Source organism: Oncorhynchus clarkii, chromosome 26 (genome assembly GCF_045791955.1).
Source record: "Oncorhynchus clarkii lewisi isolate Uvic-CL-2024 chromosome 26, UVic_Ocla_1.0, whole genome shotgun sequence".
NCBI lineage: Eukaryota > Metazoa > Chordata > Actinopteri > Salmoniformes > Salmonidae > Oncorhynchus > Oncorhynchus clarkii.
The window spans coordinates 22,551,103-22,573,681 of record NC_092172.1 but is presented as its reverse complement, the minus strand read 5'-3'; the positions used below and the strand labels follow the sequence as shown (position 1 = coordinate 22,573,681).

General features: G+C 40.7%; 1 protein-coding gene across 1 annotated transcript; it reads right to left on the bottom strand.

Moving 5' to 3' along the window:
* Positions 1-11,610: 11,610 nt before the first annotated feature.
* On the bottom strand, positions 11,611-19,425 carry LOC139384939 (tryptophan 5-hydroxylase 1-like). Its single transcript, XM_071129854.1, has 11 exons — positions 19,260-19,425; positions 17,554-17,709; positions 16,722-16,914; positions 16,247-16,347; positions 15,652-15,719; positions 15,206-15,402; positions 14,887-15,022; positions 13,448-13,574; positions 13,237-13,332; positions 13,004-13,137; positions 11,611-12,868 (listed from the first exon to the last, which is right to left on the bottom strand). The coding sequence occupies exons 1-11, from the start codon at positions 19,359-19,361 to the stop codon at positions 12,694-12,696; spliced, it is 1,485 nt and encodes a 494-aa protein (XP_070985955.1). The 5' UTR covers positions 19,362-19,425; the 3' UTR covers positions 11,611-12,693.
* Positions 19,426-22,579: the final 3,154 nt, after the last annotated feature.

The window sequence follows — 22,579 nt, the reverse complement described above, 5'->3', positions numbered from 1 at the left end:
AGTGTATTTAACTATGTAGAACTTGAATTGAGAATATTTGCTATTTAAATGTTGTTATTTAACCAGTAAGGGGTTGGGGTGCACATCTGCATAATGTAAAGCGTTGGTATTTCTAAAGTCCGTTTTTAGACCAGACTACTTAGCTAAGTTAATATGGTTAAAAGGAACCAGCCGAGTAAAGGCTTTCCTCCTATAGTGAAGTAGTCAACGTGGACATGAGGCTGTATTTACACACAACGACACTGCCATACCAATGCACACTTTTGATCTACAAACACAAACCTATCCAAGAGGTGGAGTGAAGCATGGAACAGTCCAGGCCACAATTATGCAACAGGGAGACTCCTCCCTCTTCAATGGTGCCATACTTAAGGGATCGGAGTGTTTACTAAACGTTTGCTATGGGAATTGCATGTTTTTTCCACAGTTGTTCTTTTTCTTAGCAGCAAACCACAGTACAGTATATCATATACTCCAACATCTGGCAAAATATATGTCAAATTAGGTATAAAGATGTTCAGTAGTGAATGCAACTAACCAACCTTAGTGCTGAGGTTGGTTATTGTTTGAAGTTAGTGCTTGTATATGAAGGGGTTTTAAGATGATAAAAGAACTGCCTGTGTGAACATAGGATGTGCATTGATCACACAACTCAGTCTATGTTGGAAGAATGCCAGCTGTTTGTTTTGATTTGTCCAGCCCCATCTGTCGACCAACACAGGTACATATTCTTATGTTCCCTTTCAAGATATGTATTCTAGCTGAGCTCTTCTGGATGATCCTTACAAAAAGAACCACATAAATAAACAAATAAAACGTCATTAAATATGTTCTCTCTTTGAGTTTTGTACTATATAATAATTAATTGTTTTTTATTTCTCACATACACACGTTTATCTGAACAGCGCATGTTTTTAATGTTTATTGCATGCATATACTCTCTGCATTCGGCTTGCTGCTCTGGCCCCGTTACCATGGAAACCATCTGCACAGGAGGACACATCAAAACATTGGAAAAATTACATTCACACTGGCACACATGTAATCAGAGGATTGTGTCAGATCACCTTGAGAGAGGAGAGTCAGTCAGAGTAATCTGGTAAACATATACACATTTATCTTAAGCAGTATCCAGACAAATACGATATGACCTCAGAGGTGCTGCACCTGAAAACAAACAGAGAAACTCTCCCACACATAGTCACACAAGCACACCTACAACGGTTGAGTCACTGTTAAAGTTACAAGAAACCCACAGTAGTAGTAAATGTTCCTGAAAAATAAATGTGGAGGCTGTGAGACAAGCAAAGCATATGCCCTGTATTAACCCATTGAACTTGGCAAGATAGTTTCTATTGTTTAGCAGTCACTACCATCAGCCTATCCAGATGATTTAGTGGTTCAGTGTATATGGCACACTGACAATGGGCCAAGACCAGAGGACTACTAGGGCTCTGCTATGCAGCTACTGCAGCATAACAAAGCCTGTGAAACATTGGACTATAATCTATCTGTGTGGCAATTACACTGTTTGTAAATTAGCTAGTTAATCTCATTTGCGTGGCTGGTTCCATAATATATGTTATTTTGAGTGTGCTGTACTGTGTTCGAACAATTAATTTTGGAATTGTATAAAAGTTCAGTTTCTCTTTTTTTGATTACGCTGAGGACATCCACCTGAGGATCCAAGGTTGTCTCGCTGTGTGTTTGCTGGGTTGTTTATTTGGTTGTTTGGTTGTTTATTTCTTCATGTCAGTATCTACTCTGTATCGTTGCCAAATGTATCCCTAGATTAAATCACCAATGGACATGCAGGTGCAGTTATTGTACATGTTCCAGGTGTTTGGCTCTAATTTCAATTGAGTCCAGTGAATGGCTGAATACATTTGCCTTGGAGGGCAGCACTGTGCAGTCCAGTGTTATGAGTTCCTTTCTGTGCTGGTGAGCTTTGATCATGGACAGGAAGGCCAGGTCTCCATCACTGGCAGAAATGGGCACCATGGCAACCTAGTTACCTAACAGGGCTTGTTACCAAGGCAACACAAGCATGATCATCTATCAAGGGCAGCACATTTTCCCACCCCTTTATTCTACATGATTTCCGTTATCTCTCTCTCTTTCTCTCTCTCTCTCTCTCTCTCGCTCTCTCTCTCTCTCTGTAGATGTTGCTTAGAGATCACAATGTCTGCCTTTTGTCTTTCTGTGTTTTCACACTGGCTATTGATATAATTTTCTTTACTTTGCTCATCTGTGGCTTAGCGTTCTCAATATCTTGTCTGTGTAATGTCATTATTGTGCTGCTGTACACACAAAGGTTTTTCTCATTTTTTGTAAGACCAAGAAAGGATTGACAGTGTCACATGTAGATTTACACATAACACAGACTATTATGCATGTCCCATTATAACAGGACACCTGCTGTACTGTTGGTAACTCTGTCCACATGGCTGCATATTTGATACAAAAACATATTGTACAACATACATACTGTACATACAATAAAAACACATTTTCTTATTCTAAACTGCTCCCATAACTCTAAAAGCACTTTTACCACTTGCATGGCAACTTAAACAAGTTTGTCCCATGTTTTGTAGATACTCTATTACAGTTACTGAGTAATTGCATTCTCTGGGCTGGGAGGGAAGGAAAGCAGGGAGAGGGAGCTAGAAGAGACTCTCTCATCCCTTTTGCCAATTTCTGCACAATAAATAGCAGACTCTCAGATCTGTGTTCCCCATCATCTGCTGTATCACTACACTGACTGTTCCTCTGAGAGGAAATAGGGATGTGAGCCATAGCGATAGAAGACTCATCATGGATGTAACCAGTTTTGGCATGAACATTGCCATTGAGGGCTTCCACCATTCTTCTGCCATTTTGAAGTAGTCAAAGTAGTCGACTGGGTGGGAATTCCTATGGGCTGTAGCCTCAACAGCGCTGCCCATGCTGTCACAGACGTTATAATGGCACAGATATAAAGATGAGTCCTCTATCTAGCTCTATGCTGTACTGTAAGGACACAGGTTGCCGTTAGAGGGTGCTAGAGAAGAGGAGTACAGAGAGTGCAATAGCCAGGGAGGGACATAGCAGAACGTAGAAAATGAGATGGGAAGAAAGTGTTGTAGACCACGAAGAAGACCATGATTGAAGCCCATGGTAAGTTAAGTGTTTGAACCAGACTTGTGACTGTTGGGCTGGAATGAAATCCGGCACACACTGCAGACTTCCACGACCAGAGTTGTCCATCCCTGTTATAAAGCGATGAAAATCTCACAGTTGAGTGTCTGTGTAGTAGCAGAGTTAGCATTAAACCATGATGCTTTGATGCATTGAGCTTTGTGGTTCCAGAACCTAATGCTGTCAGCAGTCACTTCATCTTCTTCCCCTGTCACACCATGCAGGAGAATGGAACAGGGGTCTCTGAAATTTTAATGCTAGGCAATTAAACCTTCATAACCGTTTGGGTAGGCCGGCCAGCATGCAGGGCGGGTGATGGATATAAAGGAGGTTAGGGCAACCAAGGCTCCTAGAGAGCTGTAAGGGGGAAATGTGAACCTGGAGCTAAAGGAAGAAACCATGGACAGGGTAAAAATAGACCAAAAATCTCTGACCAAGAGCCTGCAGAATCTGACCTGCTGCCAGGGCATGTTTGAACATGTCTGCTTTGGTCTTGTCAGGAGTTTAGATTAGTTCGTACATAGTGAGTGACAAGAAAACTGTGCTTGTTCAACATTAGAAGTTCTGATGTCTTTTGCGCCCAGTCAATTCCCAGTCAGTCCCCAGTCAATTCCCAGTCAGTCCCCAGTCAGCGAAATCTTGGATGTTTACGAGGCTTTGAAGCTCATTTGATAGAACACGTCATTGGGGATTTATGTAATGCTCACTTATGAGAGGATAACCTCGACAAGGGCAAATATGGTGAATAAACACACATTCATATAAAATGTATTGATCAGCGCCTTTCCTTGAGTGTGGAGGCCATGGAGGTTACAGAGTGCTCATCCACTGTTGGTGTCATGTGTTCAGGGCAGAGATGGCGGGTGAAGACAAGAGCAGATCAGTAATGAATATACAGTAGAGGACTGGAACCCTGAGCATCTGCTGTTCATGGCCATAAATATCTCACCTCAGTAGTGTTCCAGTAAAGTTCCAGATATCTATTTGAGATTTTATTAGAATCCCCACTAGTCTTACTGGAGTCCGGCACATAATGAAAAAGACATTAAATACAAAAGACTTTCCAATTGACATACATTTAGAAACATGAACATGTAGTGTGTGTGTGCATCTATCAGTCACACATACATGTCAGTACAAACACACAACAAGTAGGTCACATGGGGAGATGCATTGTGCTATGAGGTGTTGCTTTATTTGTTATTTTAAACCAGTTTTGCTGTTCACTTGAGCTATATAAGATGTGTCGTATCTTTGGCTATGCCGGATTAATTGATAAGACATGCCATACTCCACTATCAGATATCCACAACACAAAATCTATGTGTACCTGTGTGTGTATAGTGTGTATGTTATCACGTGTGTGTATGCATGTGTCTTTGCCTATGTTTGTGTTACTTCACAGTCCCTGCTGTTCCATAATAAGGTGTATTTTTACCTGCCTTTTAAATCTGATTCTACTGCTTGCATCAGTTACCTGATGTGGAATAGAGTTCCATGTAGTCATGGGTCTATGTAGTACTGTGCACCTCCCATATTCTGTTCTGGATTTGGGGACTGTGAAGAGACCTATGGTGGCATGTCTTGTGGGGTATGCATGGGTGTCCGCGCTGTCTGCTAGTATTTTAAACAGACAGCTCGGGATCTTCAGCTTGTCAACACCTCTTACGAAAACAAGTAATGATGATGTCAAACTCTCTTCCACTTTGAGCGATTGACATGCATATCATTAATGTTAGCTCTCCGTGTACTTTTCCGTGCTGCCCTGTTCTGAGCCAACTGCAATTTTCCTAAGTCCCTCTTCGTTACACCTGACCATGCTACTGAACAGTAGTCCAGGTGTGACAAAACCAGGACCTGTAGGACCTGCCTTCTGATAGTGTTGTTAAGAATGCACAGCAGCGCTTTATTATGGACAGACTTCTTCCCATCTTACGTAACTGTTGTATCAATATGTGTTGACCATGACGGTTTACAATCCAGGGTAACTCCAAGCAGTTTAGTCACCTCAACTTCCACGTTATTCATTATGAGATGTCGTTGAGGTTTCAAATCAAATCAAATTTTATTTGTCACATACACATGGTTAGCAGATGTTAATGCGAGTGTAGCGAAATGCTTGTGCTTCTAGTTCCGACAATGCAGTAATAACCAACAAGTAATCTAACTAACAATTCCAAAACTACTGTCTTGTACACAGTGTGAGGGGATAAAGAATATGTACATAAGGATATATGAATGAGTGATGGTACAGAGCAGCATAGGCAGATACAGTAGATGGTATCGAGTACAGTATATACATATGAGATGAGTATGTAAACAAAGTGGCATAGTTAAAGTGGCTAGTGATACATGTATTACATAAGGATACAGTCGATGATATAGAGTACAGTATATACGTATGCATATGAGATGAATAATGTAGGGTAAGTAACATTATATAAGGTAGCATTGTTTAAAGTGGCTAGTGATATATTTACATCATTTCCCATCAATTCCCATTATTAAAGTGGCTGGAGTTGAGTCAGTGTCAGTGTGTTGGCAGCAGCCACTCAATGTTAGTGGTGGCTGTTTAACAGTCTGATGGCCTTGAGATAGAAGCTGTTTTTCAGTCTCTCAGTTTAGGGTTTAGTGAATTATTTGTCCCAAATACAATGCTTTTAGTTTTGGAAATATTTAGGACTAACTTATTCCTTGCCATTACGAAACTAACTGCAGCTCTTTGTTAAGTGATTTCAGTAATTTCAGTTGCTGTAGAAGCTGACGGGTATAGTGTTGAATCATCCGCATACATAGACACACTGGTTCTTACTGTCAAGATCGCTGTCTTGAAAATGACCGGACCAAGGTGCAGCGTGGTGAGCGTACATTTTCTCTTTATTTCTTTAAATGTCGCCAACAAAACAAGAAACAACAAAAACAAACGTGAAGCTTACTAGGGCTATACAGGCCACTAACAAAGACAACTACCCACAATATACAAAAGGAAAAAAGGCTGCCTAAGTATGATTCCCAATCAGAGACAACGATAGACAGCTGTCCCTGATTGAGAACCATACCCGGTCAAAACATAGAAACACAGAACATAGAGTTTCCCACCCGAGTCACACCCTGACCAACCAAACATAGAGAATGAAAAGATCTCTAAGGTCAGGGCGTGACACTTACTCAAAGCTAGTGGCATGTTGTTAGTAAAGATTGAAAAAAGCAAGGGGCCTAAACAGCTACCCTGGGGAATTCCTGCTTCATTGCCATGTGTAAGTTGACTATGCAAACAAAATGGAATTTTCAACACATGAATATTTCTTATAAAAACAAGATGCAGTCAGTCTTTCCTCAACTCTTAGCCAAGAGAGACTGGCATGCATAGTATTGATATTAGCCCTCTGGGCAAGCTGAAGGTTAACTAGGTCCTTCTCTTTACAGATGTTGGGGCATAACAGTATGGAGGGAGTTATGTACAGCTATATAAAGACCTGTATAATCATGTGAATACAATTCACACAGAAAAAGAGAGAACAGTGTGTCACACAAACACTATAGCAAATGCTGATTACTCACACACAAGAAAATAACGTTTTACTGTCGTCCTGGTCTTCCCTATAGATTAGTTTCTGGATAGAGGTTCGGTATCTCTGGATGATGTCACATTCTATAATTTTTTTCTACTAGTTATCAAATCAAATTTTATTGGTCACATACTGTACACGTGTTTAGCAGATGTTATTGCAGGTGTAGCGAAATGCTTGTGCTTCTAGCTTTGACAGTGCAGTAATAGCTAACAAGTAATATCTAACAGTTTCACAACATAGAGTTGAAGTCGGAAGTTTACATACACCAGAGCAAAATACATTTAAACTCAGTTTTTCACAACTCCTGACATTTAATCATATTAATCCAGTAAAAATTCCCTGTCTTAGGTCAGTTAGGACCACCACTTTATTTTAAGAATGTGAAATGTCAGAATAATAGTAGAGGGAATGATTCATTTCAGATTTTTTTCTTTCATCACATTCCCAGTGGGTCAGACGTTTATATACACTCAATTAGTGTTTGGTAGCACTGCCTTTATATGATTTAACTTGAGTCAAACGTTTCGGGTAGCCTTCCACAAGCTTCCCACAATAAGTTGGGTGAATTTTGTCCCAGTCCTCCTGACAGAGCTGGTGTAACCGAGTCCGGTTTGTAGGCCTCCTTGCTCGCACATGCTTTTTCAGTTCATTTTCTATAGGATTTTCTATAGGATTGAGGTCAGGGCTTTGTGATGGCCACTCCAATACCTTGACTTTTTTGTCCTTAAACCATTTTGCCACAACTTTGGAAGTATGCTTGGGGTCATTGTCCATTTGGAAGATCCATTTGCGACCAAGCTTTAACTTCCTGACTGATGTCTTGAGATGTTGCTTCAATATATCCACATCATTTTCCTCCTCATGATGCCATCTATTTTGTGAAGTGCACCAGTCCCTCCTGCAGCAAAGCACCCCCACAACATGATGCTGCCACCCCTGTGATTCACAGTTGGGATGGTGTTCTTCGGCTTGCAAGCCTCCCCCTTTTTCCTCCAAACATAACAATGGTCATTATGGCCAAACAGCTAGATTTTTGTTTCATCAGACCAGAGGACATTTCTCAAAAAAGCACGATCGTTGTCCCCATGTGCAGTTGCAAACAGTAGTCAGGCTTTTTTTTATGGCAGTTTTGGAGCAGTGGCTTCTTCTTTGCTGAGCGGGCTTTCAGGTTATGTCGATACAGGACTCGTTTTACTGTGGATATAGATACTTGTAGCTGTTTTCTCCAGCATCTTCACAAGGTCCTTTGCTGTTTTTCTGGGATTGATTTGCACTTTTCGCACCAAAGTACGTTCATCTCTAGGAGACAGAATGCATCTCATTCCTGAGCGGTATGGCGGCTGTGTGGTCCCATTGTGTTAATACTTGCATACTATTGTTTGTACAGATAAACGTGGTACCTTCAGGCGTTTGGAAATTGCTCCCAAGGATGAACCACACTTGTGGAGGTCTACAATTTTTTTCTGAGGTCTTGGCTGATATCTTCTGATTTTCCCATGATGCCAAGCAAAGATGCACTGAGTTTGAAGGTAGGCCTTGAAATACATCCACAGGCACACCTCCAATTGAATCAGATGATGTTAATTAGCCTATCAGAAGCTTCTAAAGCCATGACATAATTTTCTGGAATTATCCAATCTGTTTTAAGTCACAGTCAGCATAGTGTGTGTAAACTTCTGACCCACTGGAATTGTGATACAGTGAATTATAAGTGAAAATAATCTGTCTGTAAACAATTGTTGGAAAAATTACTTATGTCATGCACAAAGTAGATGTTCTAACCGACTTTCCATAACTATAGTTTGTTAACAAGAAATTTGTGGAGTGGTTGAAAAATGAGTTTTAATGACTCCAACCTAAGTGTATGTAAACTTCCGACTTCAACTGTATACCCAAAATACACGTAAATCTATGTAAGGAATGGATTAAGAATATATATACATATATGTCAGAGCGGCTTTGAACTAAAATACAGTGGCATAGTATAGAGTACAGTATACACATATGAGATGAGTAATGTTAGATACAGAATATTTGTAATTTGGCTAGTATTCCATTTCCTTAAAGTGGCCAGTGATTCCTAATCTATGTCTATAGGCAGCCGCCTCTGATGTGCTGGAGATGACTGTTGTCAGTGGTGTAGTATAGAATACAATACATTATATACATATGAAATGGGTGATGCAATATGTAAACACAATTTAAAAGTGACTAAGATACCGTAGAATAGTGTGGAGTGCAGTTTATACACATGAGATGAGTAACGCTAGATACGGAACATTTTTAATGTGGCTAGTGATCCATTTCCTTAAAGTGGCCAGTGATTCCTAATCTATGTCTATACAGTACACAGTAGGAACACACGTGACACACCTCTACCTCCCTCACCTCAACGATGCCATCTTCGTCTCATACATCAGCCAAGGACATGAGAGAAATTAATGTGATTCCTTTTAAGGCTTTTATGTGCCCTGTGTTTTCCATGTAACATACGTATGAGCACACATGCAGCTCCTAAGTGCCCCTGTCATATTAATCACAGTTATTAACTTGCCGGTGGCACGTATAACCTTTATTCATCTCATCCATCTCCAAGGCCTGGTAAAGTCAGACACATATCATAAATACAAAGAGTAGCGGAATGTACACACACACACACCTGCATGCACAAATGCAGACACACAGAGGCATAGGCAGGGCCGTGGACACTGACATGTACAGTATCAGCTCATATAAATACACAGACATTTCACACACATTCTCCCTTTTAAATCAACCTATATGCAATCATCTGAGTTGAGGGCGGGCGACACTTCTCTTTAATTATATTCTCTTTCTCTCTCATCGGCAATGCCTATTCAACTTGACCAAACTATGTCTTCAGTGTTTGCAAAAGTATATCCTAGGAGTATGGGGGAAAATCATTATCACAGCAGTGAGATAGATGACAGCACAGGCCAAGGCTCCAGGTCCAATTCTCCAGTCTACCTCACCTGATCCTGCATCAAACCACCTTATGGCTTCATGTCCATCCTGCATTATCACTCTAATCAATACCCCAATGTGTGGGGTGTGTCTTGAGAACAAGTACTCCATAGGCAATTAATGCATATAGTGCCTGTTCTGTGTGATGCCAATTGTAGGCTCGTCCTAACTTTGAAAAACAATTCATTGCACAAATGCTACTAGGCCTTAAACAAGGTTGATCTCTCCTGCCATCTGTGAGAGTTACTATTTTTCCAAAAAGTTATGCAATCACTCCCCCCTCTGGCCATAGATTTATATTGCAGCCAGTGAACAATAGAGCGTATTACATAGTTGTACATAGTCTATTGGTAAATAGCCCACCCATTTTCACCTACCTCATCCCCATACTGTTTTTATTTATTTATTTTTCTGCTCTTTTGCACACCAATATCTCTACCTGTACATAACCATCTGATCATTTATCACTCCAGTGTTAATCTGCATAATTGTAATTATTTGCCTACCTTCTCATGCCTTTTGCACACAATGTATATATAGACTCCCCTTTTTTCTACTGTGTTATTGACTTGTTAATTGTTTACTCCATGTGTAACTCTGTGTTGTCTGTTCACACTGCTATGCCTTATCTTGGCCAGGTCGCAGTTGCAAATGAGAACTTGTTCTCAACTAGCCTACCTGGTTAAATAAAGGTGAAATAAAAAAAAAAATTAAAAAAGTATTCAGTAAAACAATCTCAATCTAACTCTGTGTTGCTTGAGACATTTTTTTTAGCTCACTTTGAAGGCACAACAATTTTACTGAGTAACAGTTCATATAAGGAAATTAGTCAATTTAAACAAACCAGGCCCTAATCTATGGATTTCACATGACTGGGAATATAGATATGCATCTGTTGGTCACAGATACCTTACAAAAAAAGGTAGGGGCGTGGATCAGAAAACCAGTCAGTATCTGGTGTGACCACCATTTGCCTCATGCATCACGGCACATGTCCTTTGCATAGAGTTGATCAGGCTGTTGATTGTGGCCTGTGGAATGTTGTCCCAATCCTCTTCAATTGCTGTGCGAAGTTTCTGGATATTGGCGGAACTGGAACACGCTGTTGTACATGTCAATCCAGAGCATCCCAAACATGCTCAATGGGTGACATGTCTGGTGAGTACACAGGTCATGGAAGAACTTGGACATTTTCAGCTTCCAGGAATTGTGTACAGATCCTTGCGACATGGGGCTGTGCCTTATCATGCTGAAACATGAGGTGATGGCGGTGGATGAATGGCACGACAATGGGCCTCAGGATCTCATCACGGTATCTCTGTGCATTCAAATTGCAATCGATAAAATGCAATTGTGTTCTTTGTCCGTAGCTTATGCCTGCCCATTCCATAACCCCGTCGCCAACATGGCGTGGTTACACGTGGTTACGTGGTCTGCAGTTGTGAGGCCGGTTGGACTTATTGCCAAATTCTTTAAAGGGATGTTAGTGGCAGTGACAAAATGGAACATTTTAGAGTGGCCTTTTATTGTCCCCAGCACAAGGCGCACCTGTTAATGACCATGATGTTTAATCAACTTCTTGATATGCCACACCAGTCAGGTGGATGGATTAACATGGCAAATGAAAAATGCTCACTAAAAGGGATGTAAACAAATTTGAGAGAAATAAGCTTTGTGTGTATGTAACATTTCTGGGATATTTTTGTTCAGCTCATGAAACATCCTCCTTTACATGTTGCTTTTACATATAGTATATCCTCCTGAATGTGGCTAACTGGATGTGGCTAGCTTTTTAAGTGTTCACTAAGGAAATTTGAATTAAGATGGTTAGTAATTATTAGCAATCATTATAATTTTAGCATAACACAGTGTGTGAACATGGAGTACATTTAATGAGATGAAAAACAGAACAAAGCAACTACTGTAAATGTTTTCCTATAACTAGACACCCAGAATGCAGACACACACTTCCCAATGCAAGGATTGGTTTACCAGGGATCTATTCACACAAATTATAGATTTTTCAATAGAAGTACATTCATATCATCATCCAAACACGAATACATGCACATAAATTCCTTCCTTGAACATCTTATGCAAAATAGACCACTGGTGGTCAACAGCAGCAGAAGGCTGATAAGGTACACACACACACACACACACACACACACACACACACACACACACACACACACACACACACACACACACACACACACACACACACACACACACACACACACAATCTTATAATACTACCATATTTCTATGCTTTGTGCAATGTGATAATGCATCTACACAGACTGTCAATCACTATACACACAAGCATGTAACTTTACATCCACACTAGCACATTCACACATTTATTGAAACGGTGTATGCCAATAGAGTACAATACAATATCTATAAGACTCCTGTTGCATTAACATAGAACTTTCAATAGAAAAGAAATACAGTATATAAAAAACAAGAGAATATTAGTAATTATAAGCAAGAGCCAAGGAAAGGTCAGTTTCGGTCACATTCTAATCATTCTTAGTCAATATCATTATTCACATGACAAACTCAAAAAAGTATTGAATTTCAAAGTAAACTACTGGTTAATAATTTCATGAAGAGAATATAAAGTTTGAATTTTAAGAGATATCATTTATTTTGCAGGTAAAAGGCTGGTTGGGGATATCAGTGAGTAGGATTAAAGCAGTGAGCTGCTTGGTAAGGATCAGGTGGTAGACAACTACAGACAGCAGTACAGGGCTGTGTCAGGTATATATGGTTGTAACATTTCCAGAAATTCCCATGTTTTCCAGAAATTCTGGTTGGAGGATATCAGATATTTTGCTTATTCCCTCCTGATTCTGTGAATCCTCCAACCGGGATTTGGACTACCTGTAAATGTTGGGAAAGTTACCAGAATTTTGCAACCCTTGTCAAGTATGAGAGCCAGGCAGGCAGGTCAGACAGCGTAGTGTTTGTTAAGGCGCTGTAGGGCGTCGCCCACGATGTCCAGTTCATGTCTCAGATCCTCCACCATGCTGTTGATACTGGATGTGTCCTTCAGCACGTCCACACTGTGGGTGTAAGGGTTGTACCTCACTGTAAACGGACGCTTGATGGTCTTGGCAAACTCTCTGTGTGCATAAGAACAGATGATGACAAAACATAACACAGCTCAGGTTTGGAAAGGTGAAAGAAGAGTTTATTAGACCATTAACGGTTTATTTTCCCACAGAACAGCCAAGAATAAAACGTCATGAACAACCTACCTCATCTTGACTTTGGCCTCTTCAAAGCTCTCTGACACAAAGTAGACATCTTGGAATGTCGTGATAATGCACTCCTGCTTGCAGGTGACTTTGGGGTCAAAGGGCATGATCTTTGCATTGCCAGAGAGTGCATGCTGTATGAGGGAAAAAAGTATCTTAGGATTCTTTCTTTGCATCGGATGGTATTTTTACACTTTAAATGGTGTTTGAATATGAATATTAAATGCTTTTACCTTCAGCTCACTGATAGAGGAGAGAAGTCCTGCGCCGTAGGCTCTCATCTTTCCCTCCTGTTTACACAGGCCAAACTCTACTGTGAAAAAGTAACACTGCAAAACAAAAACACAGAAAGACAACAACGTTTAAATATATCAGTTAGACAAAAAAAAACAGTTAAATTCAAGCACGGTGTTTGGATATTGGTATCATGGAAACAGCACTTACGGTGGCCAGCGTCTGGACAGACTCATCTGAGGCCCCCAGAGAAGCCAGACCTATCTCCTGGGAGAACTGGGCAAAACTAGGCTCCGCCAGCAGAGGGACATGACCCAAAAGCTCATGACATGTGTCTCTGTAATGCACACATAAACACACATATACATACAGTATGTGGATTGTTAAGCTTGTGGGCAGATATGCGCAACTTTGTGACAGTGTAACCAAGTATTCTTCCATTTGATTTTTGAAACAATCAATGAATCGTGGACTTCAGGAAACAGCAGAGGGAGCACCCCCCTATCCACATCAACAGGACAGTAGTGGAGAAGGTGGAAAGTTTTAAGTTCCTCAGCATACACATCACTGACAAACTGAAATGGTCTACTCACGCAGACAGTGTGGCGAAGAAGGCAAAACAGTGCCTCTTCAACCTCAGGAGGCTGAAGAAATGTGTCTTGTCACCTAAAAACCTCACAAACTTTTACAGATGCACAATTGCAAGCCTCCTGTCAGGCTGTATCACCACCTGGCACGGCAACTGCACCGCCCACAACTGCAGGGCTCTCCAGAGGGTAGTGCGGTCTGCACAAACATCACCGGGGGCAAACTACCTGCCTGCCCACAGGACACCAAAAAGATCATCAAGGACAACAACCATCCGAGCCACTGCCTATTCCCCCCGCTATCATCCAGAAGGCGAGATCAGTACAGTTGCATCAATGCTGGGACCAAGAGACTAAAAAAATAGCTTCTATCTCAGGGCCATCACACTGTTAAACAGACATCACTAGCACAGAGAGGCTGCTGCCTACATACAGACTTGAAATCAGTGGCCGCTCTAATAAATGGAACACTAGTCACTTTAATAATACCACTTTAATAATGTTTACATATCTTGCATTACTCATCTCATATGTATATGCTGTATTCTATACTATCTATTCCATCTTAGCCTATGCCTCTCTGTCATTGCTCATCCATATATTTATATATTCTTGTTCCATTCCATTCCGCATTCCATTAGGTATTTGATATGGAATTGTTAGATATTACTTGTTGGATATTGCTGCACTGTCAGAACTAGCAGCACAAGCATTTCACTACACACACAATAACATCTGCTAACCATGTGTATGTGACCAATAAAATGGGATTTGATTTGAATGATTATGTAGCTGTGGATAATGTCCTTTTGAGTTGCAATCAGCCAGAAGAGTTAAGTTTGCTTAGGGATGTGACAGACCAGGCTTGTTCAATCAAATACACACTCTTTATATGAAATGATACTCTGTGCTCCTTTATGATGATTTTTGGTATGGTGACATACTGCTATGTTTATGTGACTATGAACATCACACTAATATACTCAACATCAGATGGATGTGTTCAACAATGAGAAGACCAACTTCTCCTTATTAATGTAACATGTGTCAAGGGGTACTTACGGCTCAGGTGTGTAGAGCGGGTCAGAGCTGTGGCGAACATACTGAGTGCAGTGGAAAACCCGGAAAGCCAAACCTGCCAGAAAGTCTCGTGGGGAGAGGTAACCTGCTACGGGCCGGATGATAAAGCCTGTGCGTTCTGATGAAACACGCACATAGGTTTTTACTCATGTAAAAGGCCACAAAGCATTCAGCAACATCTAATTTGATACCCCTTAATCCACACATTTTACAATAGCCTTCATTATGCTGATAAACCTGAGCATCAGACTGAATGAGACTGTGTGGTGTCATGTACAGCGGCAGACTCTGCCTGTCTCACCTCTGAGGAAGTGTGACACATCTTCCAGCTGGGGGATGTTGTCCTCCCTGCAGTCACAGTGCTTGGAGAGCAGTGGCAGGTTCTTCAGGTACTCCCGGCAAGCATGGGTTGGATACAGCTTATTGAGCTCCCGATAGACCACACCCCAGGTCTTCACCTCCTCCTCTGTGAACTCAATATGCGGAATCGGTTCCCCACTAAAAGAGAGGGAGAAAGAGAGAGAAAGAAAGATAATGAAAGAGAGTGCTACAATGATGCTGTAGGCCATCATTGTAAATAAGAATTTGTTCTTAACTGATTTGCCTAGTTAAATAAAGGTTACCTTTTTCTTAATACAGTGGAAATGTCTAACTATACCTGTGTGCATTAGGATATTGAAGTATTAAATACACATAGTGTCATAGCTTTCCAAACCAGATCTCACATAGCATAATAATATGACCTACTGTTTGTAGCTCATGGCAAGATCAGCGAAGTGTTTCCTTCTTTTGCGGTAGACGTTGTCCTTGAAGCCCTGCAGACAGAAAAGATAAGTAATTGAGGTGTGACAGCAACTCATGCACTGACTTACTGAGTGGCTATTCCGTAAGTGTTCCGCTTATCACAATAGAAGTATTAGTCTAATCCTCCATCTGCCACTCTAATAGAGTCAGTGTAGTTCTAACTGGCTTTGATAGTTATACCATTGTCACAAGTTTGCCTCCTGTTTCAGTAGGTCAGTGAGAGTCTGTGACATAGAGATCCCATATTATGAATTATATTAATATATTATCTCATGGCCTACGGTGGTCTAAGCCGCTGACCCTGGCACACATGTATACCAGAGTCAGCATGGATTCAAATCAGGCCCACTGCCCTTTGACTCCCCCTATCTTCCCTATGTTCCCTGTCTTCTCTGTCTTCCCTGTCTTTCCAACAGTGTTCTTTCTCTTCAATAAAAGGTCTACAATTACAAAAGGAGTTATAGGATATCTATGGTCAGACAGGCTTGCAACTAGAATGGAACATAATTGACCAGAGCATATTAAAAGCTATGCCTACTGGGTGATCAGCATCCAGGTCTAAGCCATACATCAAGACACGGTTAGCACACATGTCCAGGTCCGAGATTGTCTTTGGGAACCAGGGAATATCTTCAGTGTCTGAAAAAAAACATGGGATGATCTGAGATGGTCTCTACAGTAGATTTTAGTCATGTCCAGAGCTATCCGGGATCCTTGGGACATCCTTATCCCACTGAAGTTTATATCTAAAATGGTTAAGGTAAGGGTTAGGGTTATGGATAGGTAAGGGATATGGTTATGGTTCGGGTAAGGGTAGGGGTTAAGATTAGGGTTTGGGGTAGGGACGTCCCAAGGATTCCAGATAGCACTGACCCTTTAGTAACCTCATACAACAATCTGAAAGTCTCTCTTTCACTACACACAGTGGTAATTAGTCGGGTAATAGGTAATAGGCTTACCCGGCTAGACTTTAGGAACTCTGAAATAATTTCAAAAGTAGCAGCTAGGCCTACCTTCTTCAGGCAGGCTGGAATTGTCAGGTTGGTCATGGCCCATATCAACTACGTTGGCGGCGTGCTTATGTAGCAGCTCAGTGAGCTCCTTGAGTTGCTCGTGGCTGCTGTCACAGTCAACAAAGATCTCAAACTCTGAGCCACGCCGCCTCGATTTTCGGGACTCGATGTGAACAAGGTTGACGTGGTTCTCCTGGTGATGATTATAATAACAAGACATTTAAAGTTATGTAATTTATGTTGATGTACATGATAATGTCTCTACCAGTGTTGGGGAAGTTACTCTGAAAAAATTGTTTACAAAGCTACAAATTACTTCACACTGGAGGAAGATAATCTACACTAAAACTACCCTTAAGGAAAATATAGTTTAATTAACTAAAGTTACTACATCCAAACTACTTTTTGATAAATGATCATATCACCATTTGAAATGTCATAGACTACAAGTTGCATGAACAGATCACTTTGGAGTCAGATGTTATCAGAATGTGTAATTCGGCCTATTAGACACAAAAACTATGTTTCAAGTGAGAATTAGGCAAGTCCAATGGTCAAAAATTAAGGAAATGATTTCCTACTTCACTCATATTTTATTTTTTGCAACAACAAAAAAATAGTCTGTAGTTCCAGTACTTAGCTACACCGCTACGTGCACCAAAAAGTACTGAAAATACTACCAAGATTTGAATTGTGGTCAACTACCACCAAACTACCACCAAATGCAGTTAAATTACTAGTGGAACTACATGTAGTTCACTACTTCCCAACACTGGTATCTACCATCACCCGTTTGGTATGTGATAGCCAACTTTAAAATATTCAACCTTACTTGAAAAAGTTTTAGTGCCTTAACTAGCCCGCCAACTTCATTCTTGAGCGAGAAGGCAATGGCCGTGCGACCCTTTTCTAAAGACCGACCATTCTCCCAAGATGAACTCTTGTTGTCCTTGTTCTTGTCGATCTTGCTGAATGTACATTTTTTCATCTGTTGGGAAAAGAGGGAAAATATTTATGAAAAACCAACCTCGGAGCTGGCTAGGCCTTTTTGTAGAAAGTAAGGATTTAGCAGTGTTTTGGGCTATGATACACCATTCATCAAGGCTGAACAGGAAGTTAATTGTTTTGGAAAAGCACATCACCTCCGATGACAATTTGTTTGAAAGGACAAGCTGCGTTTTAGATGGACTGATAGTCATGGAATTGTTCAATATCCTGTGCGTAATAGCCGTATTTGAACAAGAGTTTGCTAGCCTCACAAAGAAAGGGCAACTAAATCAAACAATATATTTACACAACCAAAGCCCGCAAAGTGTAAATTAAGAGTAAACAATCACAGTATTCACTGCAGTTGAACGCAAACTGAATACTCCGCCTAATCAGGCTACTTCGAGATTTCAGCACTGGACAGCGACAACACTTGGCTGCGCGCAGTCGCAACTTTAAAACTGACGGCAAATAAAGTATAGGGACATAAGATCATCAATTAGACTAATATTGTTAGGTCTAAATATTTGCCACACACTTAATTAGCCTATAGATTGGAAGCGTTAAACTGCCGATTTTTTTTCTGGTAGGCAAAATTTATTTTGGCAATGCTGAGTTGTGTCTGTCTCATTGTAAAGAGATCTGCTCCAGTAATCGCATTTGGTGACGAATGATAGCGCTCTCCAATCCAAATCCAACTCGGGATTATAGATGGTTACTTTCAGCGCAGCAATAAATCCATCAAGGTAACATATCCTGGACGTATTCTTTTATCAACTAGGCGTTCATATAGTTTATTTTTGTCGGTTTGATATCAGTTGATGCCACATGTCTTTTGGGGCCAGTCTATGTCGATCATCAGAATATTTGAAGCATTTTTGGAATAGGCTAATTAATCTAAATTAAATGTACATTTACTGACAGGAAATACAATTAAAATCAACATGTTGCACACAAACTTGCAAATGCTTATCATTTACGTGCGTGGTTTTAGTGTATATGTCAATGATATGCCTAAATCAAGATGCAGTGGCTCGTTGTGAACGCAGACAAATAACTTTATTTTACCTAGTCTGATGTCTGCGAAGATCTGAGGCGTAAGCATTCTGAAAAGTTATGACTGCGAGCTCCTTTATTTCACTTTAATTTATATTACAATGACCTCCTTATTGTATTACGTAGGCTACGCATCTCATTTGTCTCCAGATTTAGGTGGCTTATGGCACACCTAAGAGAGCTAGCTAAACCGAACCAGAGGGGAGGCGAAAACTCTGATTAGAACAGAAAATAAATTAACTAATGAACTTTAGGGTAAGATTACAAATTGGCGCAACAAAAGTACATCCTTTATGTGTAATAATTGAGATAATTGAAGTCAAAAGTAAAATACTTCATGTTTGATTATTCAATCATTTGTCAAAATGTTATTAATGACACCTAAATACAAGTCACAATTCAACGTAAAATAACTGTTCATTTGTATTGTTCCATTAATTTTTTCCCGTTTAGTTTAGACAGTTATTATTTACTTACAATATTGATATAACTTACCTCATTATTCAGTTGCTTTTCCTCGTAACAAGTGTGCAATGAAGAACTCATAGAGTCGAAAGACCTTCCTCTGCGCGGCCCGTCAATCTTGTTTGAATACATGTCAAAGTCCTTTGATTGAAATATTTGAGTGAGAATAAGTAAGGCTGTCCACTGCTGCGGTAGCTGCTATGATATACCTATATACCTCTCACTCAATGCACAAGGCGCCTCAGTATTTATGAACACTGAGTGGAAGGTGGGGGTGGTGATGTGGTGGGGGTAGGGGAGGAGGACACGAGTCAGGATGACGCGGAAAATATCACCACTATATGCCTAAATGTAACATGGTAATAGTTATACAACTAATCTCACATTAATGTCACACACTGATGATTACAACATATTCACTTCCAGGAAGGGAATCAGTAGACTTTAATAATGAGGTACTGTTGGTGTAGTTGTGACTGCTGGCTAATTGCCACGAGGGAAATGTAAGCCTATCATACAGCCTACACCAACATCAAAACATCCCAGGTCTAAGGGTTTTCATATCGATGTCATATCACATACTGAACATAGACTAAATGTTTAACAACACAATCCCAACTACTCATCCCTATAATAATTTCAGCACGACAGCGTAATGGACAGTTCCCCCCTTCTGGACGGTTTTGCGGCTTCCAAAATTAGAGCTCTATCTATAACGCACACACAAAACGTGACCTGTTGTAGACCTTGACATTGTCACATTTGTTTGGTATACAATTAGTCATTGTAGTCGTCCTCTTGTTGTCTTTTGAGTGTGGTTAGATAACGTTTTGAAAGACACCTGCCGAGTAAAGGCCACAGAAAAGACCAAACATGAATGTAACTAAGAGTATATTAAATAGTGGTGACAGATTCTCTTGCCTCGCTTCCCATCGCAGTCTAGGCCTATACAGTCCCTTCGGAAAATATACAGACCACTTGACTTTTTCCACGTTGTTACTTTACAGTCTTATTCTAAAAAGGATAAAACAAAAACAAATCCTCAGCAATCTACACACAATACCCCATAATAACAAAGCGAAAACAAGTTTTTAGAAATTGTTGCACATTTATAAAAAAAATATTTAAAAAATACTTTATTTACATAAGTATTCAGACCCTTTGCTATGAGATTCGAAATTGAGCCCAGGTGCATCCTTGAGATGTTTCTACAACTTGATTGGAGTCCACCTGTGGTAAATTCAATTGACTGGACATGATTTGGAAAGGCACATACTTGTCTATATAAGGTCCCACAGTTGATAGTGCATGTCAGAGAAAAAACCAAGCCATGAGGTTGAAGGAATTGTCCGTAGAGCTCCGAGGCAGGATTGTGTCGAGGCACAGATATGGGGAAGGGTACCAAAAAATGTCTGCAACATTGAATGTCCCCAAGAACACAGTGGCCTACGTCATTCTTAAATGGAAGAAGTTTGGAACCACCAAGACTCTTCCTAGAGTGGGCCGCCCAGCCAAACTGAGCAATCGGGGGAGAAGGGCACTGGTCAGGGAGGTGACCAAGAACCTGATGGTCACTATGACAGAGCTCCAGAGTTCCTCTGTGGAAATGGGAGAACCTTCGCCGCAGCAGAAGAACAACCATCGCTGCAGAACTCCACCAATCAGGCCTTTATGGTAGAGTGACCAGACAGAAAAAACACTCCTTAGAAAAAGACACATGACAGCCCGCTTGGAGTTTGCCAAGACCATGAGAAACAATATTCTCTGGTTTGATGAAACCAAGATTGAACTCTTTGGCCTAAATGCCAAGCTTCACGTCTGGAGGAAACCTACTGTAGCACCATCCCTACGGTGAAGCATGGTGATGGCAGCATCATATTGTGGGGATGTTTTTCAGCGGCAGAGACTGGGAGACTAGTCAGGATCAAGGCAAAGATGAACGAAGCAAAGTACAGAGAGATCCTTGATGAAAACCTGCTCCAGAGCACTCAGGTCCTCGGAATGGGGCGAAGGTTCACGTTCCAACAGGACAACGACCCTAATTACACAGCCAAGACAACGCAGGAATCGCTTCCGGACAAGTCTCTGAATGTCCTTGAGTGGCCCAGCCAGAGCTCGGACTTGAACCCGATCAAACATCTCTGGAGAGACCTGAAGATAGCTGTGCAGCAACACTCCCCATCCAACCTGACAGAGCTTGAGAGGATCTGCAGAGAGGAATGGGAGAACATCCACAAATACAGGTGTGCCAAGCTTGTAGTATCATATCCAAGAAGATTCGAGGCTTTAATCTCTGTCAAAGATGCTTCAACAAAGTACTGAGTAAAGGGTCTGAAAACTTATGTAAACGTGATATTTCCTTTTTTATATTTAATACATTTTTTAAAAATGTATTAATGTCATTAATGTCATTATGGGGTATTGTGTGTAGATTGATGAGGAAAAAAACAACTGAATCAATTTTAGAATAAGGCTGTAATGTAACAAAATGTGGAAAAATTCAAGGGGTCTGAATACTTTCCGAATGCACTGTACTACTTGAAAAACTCCAGGACCCAGTCGCACATGTTAGGTATGACGAACCTGAGGGGGCGTTATGTTCCTAAGGGAGCTTGGTACAACATCATAAATGTGTTAATGAACAGTGGTCTTATTATAATAATGATGTGGATGTTATGAGCAATTCTTGTGTTTACAAGCTCACACCGTTAGTAATTGCATTAAAAGTGCAAATAATGATGGTTTCCTTTAGGAAAATAAATGCAACACATGACTAATCTTTTATTCAGACATTCTCACGCAACCGCTCCTGCTTTATTGGTCTTTGTATCCACCTCCACTCCTCGCTCACTAGACTGAGAGACTGACGTAGGCTAGCCATGTCTGCCGGTAAACAAGACTGACCACGCGCTGCTTTGTGCGTCTCAAATACCCATCTAATTAGACCATGTGCAAAGAGGCTACTCAGCGCCCCAATTCACTTCTACCTCCGACTGAATTGGAAAAGAGCCAGTTTTAGCCGGATTTGTGGAAAATAGTTAAATACTGATTGTGTGAAGTGTTCTGTGCAATGTAGCCTGTATACATTGTAGGCTACACACAATTTGGGTGGATATGTGTGTGTGCGTGTGTGTGTGTGTGTGTGTGTGTGTGTGTGTGTGTGTGTGTGTGTGTGTGTGTGTGTGTGTTAAATGAGAGGTCTAGGACCTCTGTAAGTGAGGGGATACAGAGACCGGAGGATCAGGCTGGGTGTCAATCTAGGAAGACCTCTGTGAGTGAGGATCAGGCTGGGTGTCTATCTAGAAATTAGGATATGGTTTCATGTGTAGCCTTATTAGTATAGATAGTCT

What these genes read in the sequence shown, in the direction of transcription:
- LOC139384939 (XM_071129854.1), bottom strand. Translation starts at nt 19,361, where the DNA reads ATGTATTCAAACAAGATTGACGGGCCGCGCAGAGGAAGGTCTTTCGAC. An exon ending in TTCCAGCCTGCCTGAAGAAG is followed by an intron (nt 16,348 to 16,721) that starts GTAGGCCTAGCT and finishes GTTTTTTTTCAG; the next exon opens with ACACTGAAGATATTCCCTGG. An exon ending in CTTGCCATGAGCTACAAACA is followed by an intron (nt 15,403 to 15,651) that starts GTAGGTCATATT and finishes CCTCTCTTTTAG; the next exon opens with TGGGGAACCGATTCCGCATA.